The 11,530-nt window shown below is 43.9% G+C and overlaps 1 protein-coding gene across 1 annotated transcript in view; it reads left to right on the forward strand.

Annotated features, from left to right (window-relative positions):
* Nucleotides 1-203: 203 nt before the first annotated feature.
* The window catches only part of kcnh8 (potassium voltage-gated channel, subfamily H (eag-related), member 8), a 45,994-nt gene continuing 34,667 nt past the window's right edge, over nucleotides 204-11,530 (forward strand). Inside the window, exon 1 of the mRNA XM_053446919.1 lies at nucleotides 204-279. Within this exon, the coding sequence (XP_053302894.1) occupies nucleotides 204-279 (76 nt within the window). The remainder of the gene's footprint in view (nucleotides 280-11,530) is intronic.

The raw sequence follows: 11,530 nt of genomic DNA on the forward strand, positions 1-11,530 counted from the left end.
ATCACGTGCACTTCACTTCCACCCCCCCCCCCCCCCCCCCCCCCCCTTGTCGACCGTGGGGATCGCATTGTGCTGAGTTGACCGGATGGCTGCTCGTGCATATGGGTGGAGCGGCGTCTGAATGGGAGCAGCGCACACATTCGAAACGACGCGCACCTTCTCGTCAGTAACTTTGATGGGGACTTCGACACTGAGCAGGGAAAATGCCTGTGATGAAGGGATTACTAGCGCCACAGAACACGTTTCTGGACACTATAGCCACACGGTTTGATGGCACTCGTAAGTTTCCTTTTAATCAACTTATCTCTATTCTAGTTTTGGGTGTAAATTTCCTGTTTTTGACAAAGCAGACTGCCCCCTGTCTCCTGGGGATTGAGTAGAGGCAACAAAACAAAGAGAGGAGGGTTCATTTTTAAGCTTATTTTCCTGGATGCGAGTGGCCTCTCAATTTAAAGGTGATGTTTTTTATTTCAGGTGTTTTGTGCTGAGACAGATTTCCACTTCACTGTAAATCTGGGGTGTTACATGTCTCAGGGATTATAAAACAGTTTTAGAAAAGGCGGCGTTTCACGAAGCAATTACTGCGCTGAGGCTGTCGCTGTCCGTGGTGCTGAAAGCCGCTCCAGCCTCAGCACCACGGACAGCGACAGAAGGGTTAACAGATACCGCCTCTCTGCTCCACACCTCCGGACTTGTTCACAAGTTGCAGCCTGTATGACATGTTTGATATGAGTGAACCCACCTGGACAGATCCCAGTCTTCTGAGTTGACAACTCATTACTTGTCTGTGAAGTTCACCTTTTACCATCCTCGCTCTTTGGCCGACAAGCCCTGCGGCTATGGTGCGATCTCTGCTCCCGCCGGTCTGTAAACCAGAAAGTTCTATATCATTTATCAGAATTAATTGGTCGGCAGAGGTATTACAGCCAGTCTTTCCCTGCAGGGCTGAGGCACTAACGGGAATTTCGAAAAGGCAACTTTTGTTTGAACTCTCGCCTCTCAGTGTTCTACTTTAATCATAATGAATATCTCACTTCTCTTGGAGGATTTTTTAAAGGAAATGTTTTACAGCTGATGTTTGCTCTGTGTTTGAGCGTCTGTCCCTCCTTTATCTCCTTTCTGCTGACTTCAGGTCATGTCTAGTTTCTTTAATTCAGATTTTAACCATACTTTGCTTTATTCTTTGATTATAACCAGACAATCCCAGCTGACATTGGGTGAGAGGCAGGGTACACCCCGGACAGGTTGACAGTGTATTGCATGGCCAATGTACAGAGACAAAAAACAACCTTACACACACGTTCATAGCAAAGGACAATTAATCAAACCCTAATTTGCATGTTTTTTGACTACGGGAGGAAACCAGGGAAAACATGCAAGCTGCACACAAACAGACCACAGCCAACAAGGTTTTGAACCAGGAACCTTTTGGCTGTGCCCCATATATTAAATTCTGTTTTAATTTCTTAATGGTAACATATTTCATCATGCCCTAAGTGGTGGGAGACTCGTAGCCTAACCTCGGGCTCAAACCATCTCTCCGGGACAACATTTCCTGCAGCCTTCCATTCAGTAGAAACACAACAGTAACCAGAGACATCCATCTTCAGGCTGAGCACCCACTGTATGAGTTAAAGCGGCCTGTGTGTCGAGTAGAAACAAATATCCAGCTGCCCGCCCCAGGATCTCTGGTCTAATTCAAGGGAATTGCAGTGGTACTGTACCCAACACAAGTGGTTTGTCAAGCCCCAGAGAATGAACTGTCGTCCTTGAGTTGGTGAGATGAAGGAAATTAATGTTGGATTTGGACTGCAAGATGGGGCAGACTGGAGGCAGTGGAGCCTGACGGGACAAATCGTGTCTGATGGCCTGGCCGCGAGCAAATATAAGGGGAAGTGCTGGGTTCAGTGCTGTGTGATCCCCTCTGACGTCATGCAAAGCTTGTTCAGGCATTTCGGACCTGAAAACGCTGCATGATTAATGGAGAAAAGTGAAAGTAGGAAAGTCTTTAACTTGATCCGATTAACACTCAGACAAAAGGTTTTGTACGTTTTCTGATGGCCTTTTGAAATGTTATAAATATTTTCAGTGTTCACACAGAGAGATGTTGTGATCCAGGCTTATTTGAATAAATGTAGGTGCTAGACGTTACCTGGTGTTTCCCGATTCAATTAATTACTGTAAACCTTCAGCATTAATTCCACTAACAGACGAGAGAAAACATTGAAATGTTACCTGCTTGTTTAGATACAGGATGTGAAGTATTTCGGGCTTTTAATAATTTCTCCACGTTTGGAGGAACCAGCAGCTTTGGAGGTTGAGGGGGAAAATAAACTACAGCAGATTACCACAGCAGACTCAGGGTAAATTGCTGCTCATTCTTTTTTAACAAAGTCATTTCCCAGCTCAGTTCCTGTTTCACTGTGTGCTTTGTCGACTTTCTGGTTGACACATACAAACACCCCCGGTCACTGTGCTGGGTTCTGTGTGTTACTATTTACCTGCACTGCAACTAGAATAACAGAATCTGTCTGTTGCTCTGCACTGTGAGCGCTGTGACACCTTGTGTCATCACTACACCAGGTGACCGATCTCATCACCTGTCCATCACTGGAGCTATATTAATGGTGTGCTGCCCATCAGATTCACACATTGTCACTTAGCTTGCAGTATACTGCAGCAGTGGTTCTCAGTTTTGGGGTAGGGATCCTGCCTAGAGTCATAATATACAATAAGTTTGAGCAACCACAACTTTCTCATTCAACATGCATGTTTTATTTTTATACAATTAAACAAAAAACATTTTTAAGTTTCTTATTTTGTTTGTATGTAAATCCAAATCAAGAACTCGGTTGCTTTTTATTGGCACCTACAGTGGGGTACTCAAATGGTCAAGTCACAGTCAAGTGCAGTGCAAGTATACCCACATGTTTCTCCATATCGGGCGGCTGTGGCTGAGGGGCAGAGTGGTCGTCCTCCAACCTGAAGGTCAGCGGTTCGATCCCCAGTCTGACCCATCTGGGTAAGATGCTGAACCCTGAATGCACCCCCATAGAATAACTAAGTGCTGTGAATAGATGCACTGTATGAATGGGTGAATGTAAAACTGTACTGTAAAGTGCTTTGAGTCGTCATCAAGACTAGAAAAGCACTATATAAATCCAAAACCATTTACCATTTTACCATCTACCATATCTGACTCTTTCGTCACCACTACAGAATACTCGCTGACTTGATCGACTGTCGGCCAATATCGGCCTTCGTTTGGGGGGGTTGAGACCCTAAGGGGCTGTTCTTCCGCCTAATCAAGCAGCCGACGTCTTGGTGGTACAGTTGTGGCAGTGGCCTGTGTAAAGTCTCCCGGCGTGTGCAGTGTGCTCCCCATCCCTGCACCACTCCTTTTAGATCCCTATTTTCTTGCTCTCTGCACACACACGACTTCCACCTCTGCCAGGCAGGTAATTACTGTCACCATCACTGGCACAAAGACTTGGAACAGCTGTGCACGGCGGTGGCGGTAATGTTTAAGTGTGTATGTGAATAAAAGAGAGGAAGGAGAGAGTATGTATGTGTGTAAAAGGGAGATGAAGACAGAGGAGAAGAAAAAGGTGGAGCGTTTTCTCCACTTTTTCAGTTTTTTTGTCACAGAACTTTATGTGTGTATGTGTGCCGCTCTGTCTGTGTGTGTGTGTGTGTGTGTGTGTGTGTGTGTGTGCGTGTGCGTGTGTGTGCTCAGCTGTCTCCTGTCTTTGAACATGAGGGCAGCTAAGCAGAAGTTTCCACTGATTAACTTTCTTTAATTGCCGCACATCTAATTAAGCTGTTAAAAAGATGCCAGGTGAATGTTCCAATTCTCATCAGAGTATCACACACACACACGTGCAAAAGCTGCTGCTATCAGATCCTGCTGTCTCAGAGAAGACAGTGGATAGGATGCAGTCGTCCCCATGGCTCAGGCTCACCAGCAACCTTATGACCTGAAGTAAAACCCAGGGAGCTAATTACTGATTTTGAAAGACCACATATGTTTAAACAAGGTTTATTTAAGTGGATTGTTTGTCAGGAGGACACCAGCTTCTTTTTAATTCCCCCTTAATAGACTTTTAGTTTAATGTTATCTCACGATATGACTATGCCAGCCCCCCTTGACAAGGCAGGTCTGCTGTTTTCCTCGGCCAGAGAATGACTGAGAAAAGAAGTAATGAGTGCAGTTATGAGACTGTGGAGGAGTAATCAATCATCATTGACTGTAGTGCCGCAGGGTGCACGGGGGCTCTCACTTACTGGCAGTGGATTGGCACTGCTGTTCCCATTTTCTCCAAAGCCCACTTAATGATGAGACGGTTTTATTTTAGGGTACAAATAAAGAGAAGGGACGGTGCTGCGCTGTATCAGAGTCGACAATGTAACAAAAAAAGATTTTCATTAAATCACATTGAAGCATTGCCACTGTGCCCAATAACACCAGAGAGTATTATTTTTGTGAAGTAGATGATGCAAACAGCTTCTCCACCAATTGAAGAAGAATGTGAAGCTAACATTTTCCGCCTACAAGTGCCACCATCCTGCCATCATTTGGAGTCTTCCCAGTAGTGATTGTGGTGTGGAGCTGTGGTATCGAAGTCCCACCCTTACACGTTCTCGACCAATAGTGAGTCAGTCTATACCAACCACAGTATAGGTCAGAAACTCCACCTTTTCCATGTTGGTGGAACGGAGCAAACTAAATAGTCGGCCAAATTAATTCGACGGTTTATGTTGTATTAGGTAGATCTTATCACACTGATGTATGTTTAAGTGCTTATGTTTCCCTTAAGTTTGTTTTGTATTATTTGGATTCTACAATAGCAGGGGTGAAACGTTATGATTGACAGATGATTCACCACTGGTCAAGCACATGTCCGTCCCTTGATCACAACTGTGAAGTATCCAAATACATAAGATGGCTGCGTTTGAATCTGGGATATTTGACACCTTGTCCATCTTAATGTACAGTCTGTGGTTTTAATATCTTGTTCTCAGTCCCCACCAAGTCTCAGGAATATACGACTCCAGCTGAATGCCTCCTTAATCAACTTTGCTTGTCTTTATTGGAAATAGCTGCTTGCTGATCCACTGCATACACCATAAGAACCATGTGCCGGAAAAAAGCAGGGCTTGACTTGTATTCATCCGGCGATGCTGTTTAATAGGAGTGTCACCTAATTCGCTCATTGTAAACCATCATAGCTAATGGCTAAGTGTGGAAATCACTAAATTAGTGTTAGTAATCACTGGCTTCAACAAGGCTCTGTCAAATGATGCATTCCAGAGGAAAAAGCCTCCGTCATCCGCACAGACTCAGGAGGCAAACGCTGTCCCCACAGTAAGGTCACTAGACCTTGATTATCGCGGAGGAGGCGAACGCCGACCTGGTCTGTTCCACCAAACTTTTGGGACGTCTGCGCAGGAGCTTCCCCCGTCACCGCCGATGTTCTGCCTTGTTAACCCACCTAATGAGTGAGATTCCTCCCCTAATCACCGTCTCTAATGGACTGTCCAAAACGATCGACAAATGGGGTTTTCACAAACGGAAGTCTGGGCCAAGTCGGCCATTTTTAGACTCAATTAATTTTTCAAATGCAAGGATTTGGTTTTTTTTTTTTTTTACGAAAGAGAGAGTGTGAGTGTGAGTGTGAGAGAGAGAGAGAGAGAGCGAGAGAGAGAGAGAGAGAGAGAGAGAGAAAGAGACTACGGTAGATTTATTTTTAGCGAGGGAGGCAGACAATGGAGGGTGAAAGAGAAATTGACCATGAGCGAGGGAAGGAGAAGGTAGGGAGGCAGGCTGGGACATTACAGGATTGTAATGACTGGTGTAATGTTTCAGTTGGTGTGAGCCCGGGGGCCGGAATGATAAAGAGACACAGAAGTGATTAAGGCCCCAGATTTGTCAAATGATTTTCTGTCTTCAGTTATATCGTGTGAGAGGATTGCCACCGCTGGGATGACTGTGTGCGTGTACACTGATGTGTGTGTGTGTGTGTGTGTGTGTGTGTGTGTGTGTGTGTGTGTGTGTGTTTGTGTGTGTGTTCTCACCTCATTAAGTGAAATTATTCTGTAATTGATACCCAGCTGGCAAACCTGTACATGAATTATCCTGACACAAATATCATAATCTCATGTGTTGACTCGATTCAGTAGCTACTCCTAAGGCAAACTGTATTGTAACCTTGGTTGCCATGGTGTGTGTCAGTGGTAACTATGGCAACTCTTGAGCGACTACATTGTGGTTATGTGACTGCTCTGTAGCAGTTTTCTGAGAGGCCTGCGTGGAGTTTGGCCAAAAAGGTGAGGTCTCTCCATTCGTGTCTCTCCACTTACCAACCAATTTTTCACCAACCACATTCCATCTCCATCCTTCATCATCCCACCCCTCACAGCTCCATCTCACCTACTTTCAACTTTTCACGACACCTTCTCGCCCTCTGTCCCCTTCTCCGCCCTCGTCTGTCTGCCTTGGCGTGTGTACTGCCCTCCCCTCCCCTCATCGGTCCTTTCATCTTTTCGCCTGCTTCGTCGTCCATCTTTTTCGGTGTTTCTGTTTCTGCTCCTCTCTCTCTCTCTCTCTCTCTCTCTACTTCCCCATTGCCTCCTCATGCTTTTTCACCAATCTCAAGAATTGTGCCTGAAATAGCTGTGGGGTTGCTCTGAGTGGTGGGACGGGACTTTCGGAGAACACGGGAGTCTGTTAAAGAGCTGCAAATCTGGGACAAAGCAATGTGTATACCCCACCCCACCCCCCCACCCCCCTTCAGATGAACATACACAATCCTCCCTCCCTCCTCTACCAATGGTTTAGGACAGTGTACTGAAAAAATGCACCTGAAAGTGTTATTTGTGCTGCTCTGGATTTCTCTCTGACCCACCTGCCTAGTGTATGCACTCCCAGAGCCATTATTGATACTTTTCATAGCAAGAGGAAATATTTTATAGTAACAGACCCATCCTCTGGGGACCATGAATGTCTGTACCCGGATTTCATTGCAATCCAGTGAAAGCTGATGAGATATTTTAGTTCAACCAGCTCCAATGACCGCTTGAATAAAGTTGATCAAGGCTAAGAAAACATTGTGTTCATAAAAGAAGCCAGTCTTTATCTGTACAATCACAACTTTGTGTTGCTAACAATGCTACTCCCACCTTCCTGCGTCTCACAGAAAACATAATTTGCATAATGGCACAGGGTCAGTTGTCAGTAAAATGTTTTTAGAGAATAGGAAATATCTTTCTCATGATGGTGTTTTGATGGTATGATTGCACTCACATGCATTTTTTAATAATAGCTCACACAGGCCTAACAAATGTTTCCTTCACCTGCAATTAAAAGACACAGTTGACTTTTATTGCGTAAGAAGGTGGTGTAACCATCTCTCTGGTCTTCCCTCTTCTTGTCTTTCTTCTCTCCCTGCCCTCTTTCCTCCTTTTGCCCTCCCCCTCTCTCTCTTTGTCTCCGTCGTTCCTCATCTTTCTCCTAGCCTGTTCCCTGTGGGGTTTCTCCAGTGGCTGTCATGCAATAGTGTGAGCATGTAGGGGATGATCTATGGGCTAGGAGCAAAGAAAGAGACAAAGGAGAGGAAGGAAGATGAAATCCACAAAGATTTCAAAGAAAAGATTCCGATTTTTCCTTCAGTAGAGTTTCTTGGTGCAGCGGGAAGATAGTAACAGTAGGTGGATGATGTCCTCATACAGGTGATGGGGAAGAAGGTGAATGTGTGCAGAGAGTGAGGGAAATAAATGGATCGGAGGGGAAAGATGGATCTTGTGTTGGAATTCCAAGGGCAGAGAGGAGATGAAGAGTAATTAGGTGGAGAGATCCAAAACTGTATGTGGGACGTACAGAGCAGCTGGAAGGGAATGATGGAGGGAGCAAAAGGTTGATAGGGAGGCCGGAAAGGGAAGGAGGGATAAAGCAAAGGGCAGTGGGAGTGATTGAGAATAAAGGGGGAGAAGAGAGGAAGATAGGAAACCTGGAGGGTGGGGAAAGGCAAGAAAAGGGGTGTGATGCTGGTGCATGAGCGAGGGAGGGAAGGAGGGAGGCAGGGATGGGGTCGGGGAAAGTAGGACAGTAAGAGGGAAGTACAGATGGAGAGAAGAGGAAAAATTAAGGAATTTGGTGGAAAGGACAAAGCAAAATTGACATGAGAAAGGTCAAGTAAATGGTAATTATGTTCCGCGTCAGCCTAAACGAGTGGCAGCCAATAACACAGGCAGTGGCCAAGATTTGAGGTGAATTAAAAAGCAAACACGTGTTTCATTTTATTATAAAAAATCACAAAGACACCAACATAACAACACTTAAAGACTTCCCTTAATTGCATTTTCTGTCAAATTAAAATTGGACCATTATACAAACACAAATTTAAGTTTATAGTAGTTTTTCTCTTTTACTTTATGTACAAAAACCGATCAGTTTCATAAGGTAAGAAAAAAACTGGAAAAAAGTTATACAAAAGAGATGACATCTAGTTAAAGGCTGAATGTTGATATAAATGTTTGTGCAGCCTCTGTCATCAATTGACCTCCTCTCTATATTACACAAACTTGCAGTAAAGTAAACAGCACATCTGTCTATTCCATGACCTCAACCACCGGACCGAATCCACCATCAGACAGTAAAGTGAGTATTTCACGGGGATAAACATTAGTTTTCTGTCAGCACCATCCCCTCGTGCTCTGGGAGCTGCCACCAGGCGAGCTGCAGGCCTCTGCTGCGGGTCCTTCAGACACCAGCAGCCCTGTCGCTCGTTCTCTCTCGCTTACCTCCCCCCCCGAGCCTGAGGGGTCTCACATCCGACAGCCGGTCCCAGCGCTGACACCCTCTCGGACCATCTGTCTGGGTCGTGCAGTCACAGTATTACTGCTGACAGGCGATGTTCTCCAGGAGTTTTTCTCCCTCGTTTCACCACCACTGCATTTCTATTACCCGATGCCGGACTATCAGCTCATAGCCCAGTCCCTCCTTCTATTCCTATTGGAAGCAGGAGGACTGCGTTGAGTTGGTTAATTGCTGAGTCGTAGAAACCCAGTGACATCAACTGAAAGAAATCTTATGAGATATGAAACCATGAGTGGATCAGACAGTCAAAAGTCAAATTTATTCAGAAAATTCAAAAGATTCTTTTCAGGAATGAATCAGTAAATAAATGAGTGTATATCTGGCCCTACTATGTAGAAGGCTTATAACATGGTTCAATGTTTTTTCTCTAGTATTTTAAGTTGTCACTGTGCACGTACATCATTTTGACTTTAAGTACCAAAAACTAATGTTGTAATAAACTGAAATTAGATCAGATCTGGGGATGTTCTGCATTTTTCTGTTCCCACATATGTTTTGCTGAGTGTGAGCAAAAGATTTAATGGGAAAAAAGTATTATTATTCATTTACTATTACATATTCCTGGAGTACCTTCCCTCCCTTTCGAAGTTGAAAGTGACAAGAATCACATTTTATGCCGGCGAGCACGCAGAAGTGTCTTCTATTGATTTCTGAATGGGATTATAAACAAGGAACATGTCGCCTGTTCCTCTTGAGGGACGCATACAAGGGTTTAGTTCTCTGTCATTGTATTCCCAGTGCAGATCAGAGGTATTTCCACTCAGCAAAGCCTGATGTCCAACATAAAACAATTAAACACCGGCAGTCGGCGGAAGAAGGAATTATTGATGCAGAAAATTGATTTTTGAAATGAAATGTAAGTGGAACAAGTCCCTTCGCAGGCCGTCTCAAACTGTGATTAGAAACGAGTTCATGTCACTGCGTGTGTTTATGCATATGAGTGCTTGTGTGTGTGTGTGTGTGTGTGTGTGTGTGTGTGTGTGTGTGTGTGTGTGTGTGTGTGTGTGTGTTTGTGCCACACCGAGTGTGTGTAGTCATACATTTATTATAATAACTATGAACAGGTTCTACCGCTTCATCAAATTACAGCAAGGGACACACACACACACACGTATATAGACACATTATAGTATCGGCTAAACAACAGTCATCCACTGCCTTGTATAATGGGCATTGTACTGTAAACATCAGCTGTCTTTCAGCAGAGCTCTACACATTTGCACATGTGTGTGTGTGTGTGTGTGTGTGTGTTTGTGTGTGTGTGTGTGTGGATATGTGTGGATTCAGCTATAAACAGCTGGTCAACTTCAAACGTGGGTATTTAGCTCCAGACACATATCGGCTAATTAACTGGGATAGACTTCAGCATTATTGCGATTCAGTTTTTTTTCTCTGTCATCACTCGAGGACAATCACTATCGATCCTCCACTTTTGCTTCTTCTCTCCTGCTTTTGCTCTCTGAACATACAACCTCCTCTTAACCGTCGCTCCCACAGAGTTTATCGTGAATTCAGGGTCGGTTTCTTGACTCGGGGGAATGAGTTTCAAGAGCAGGATTCCATTGCTCTGCAGATAAATCAGTCATTTGTTGAGGTAAATGACCTTCATGTTGCAGCCCACATAGGCCTTCATCTGCCCGCGCTCAGGATTCAATCAGCCTTTGTATCTGTGTGTTAAAAGTCCCTCTTTAGTCCCGGTGGCTCAGTTTAACCCACAGAGAGGCACTCCTCGACCAGTCGAATGTGTTTCCATTTTTATTACCTGAAGCTTCAAAGAGTGGGTGTCAGGAGCTGAGAGGTTAAAGAGGTGGTCTTGCAACCAGAGTGTTGGCAGAGCAACATCCTCGACTGATTTAAAATGTCTCACACTGGTTCCTAAAAAAACTGTAAAAGTTGCCCGTAACATACATATATCTGTTATGTCTGCGTCATGCTAATGCATTTGGCCCATCCATTCTTGGAATATGGTTTGACCACACCTTCAGTGTTCTGCGAGAGTTGTATCCTTGTTCCAGTCACGCGTAAATTACAAATTATTAAATACTAATACTAAAATGAGGGTCAGCATTGGACTTCAGGTATCTATTCCAGTAGATGGATATATTGTACTTGGAGCATGCTTGGTCAGTGCAGTCACACATTTTTGATTTACTGACTGATTTACAAACACATTGATCTTCTTCCAGTACTCCATATAAAAAACAAATGGAAAAAGAAAAAGATAATACACACACTCACAAAACTATTACATAGCTGTACATTAACTCAGGCTTTCTCTAAATTATTGGATAATGTTGAGCATCAATATTTGCCCTGATCACTAACTAACCTTGTAAGGAGTTGGTAATGCGATGCTTCAGATAACTGATGATATCAGTAATGACTCAAAAACCAAAGACCAAACTCGCTGGAGGTCTTGATGAGATTATAAACTAACTTAGGTGAAGATTGAATCAGTTTTAAAATAAATATCCCTTTAGCCAAAAGCTGTTATAATCACTCCTAGTGTTGTTATATATTAGGTCGAGGATATCAAACCATTCATATAAAGATAGAACTGGAAAGATATAAATATGTATAAATGATATCTTCCCAATAAGGTTAAATTTGGTGTGTGTTAGCCCATATCCCCTAAAAAGGGAATCTGACACTCTG

The sequence above is a fragment of the Pleuronectes platessa genome, chromosome 18 (assembly GCF_947347685.1).
Source record: "Pleuronectes platessa chromosome 18, fPlePla1.1, whole genome shotgun sequence".
Taxonomy (NCBI): domain Eukaryota; kingdom Metazoa; phylum Chordata; class Actinopteri; order Pleuronectiformes; family Pleuronectidae; genus Pleuronectes; species Pleuronectes platessa.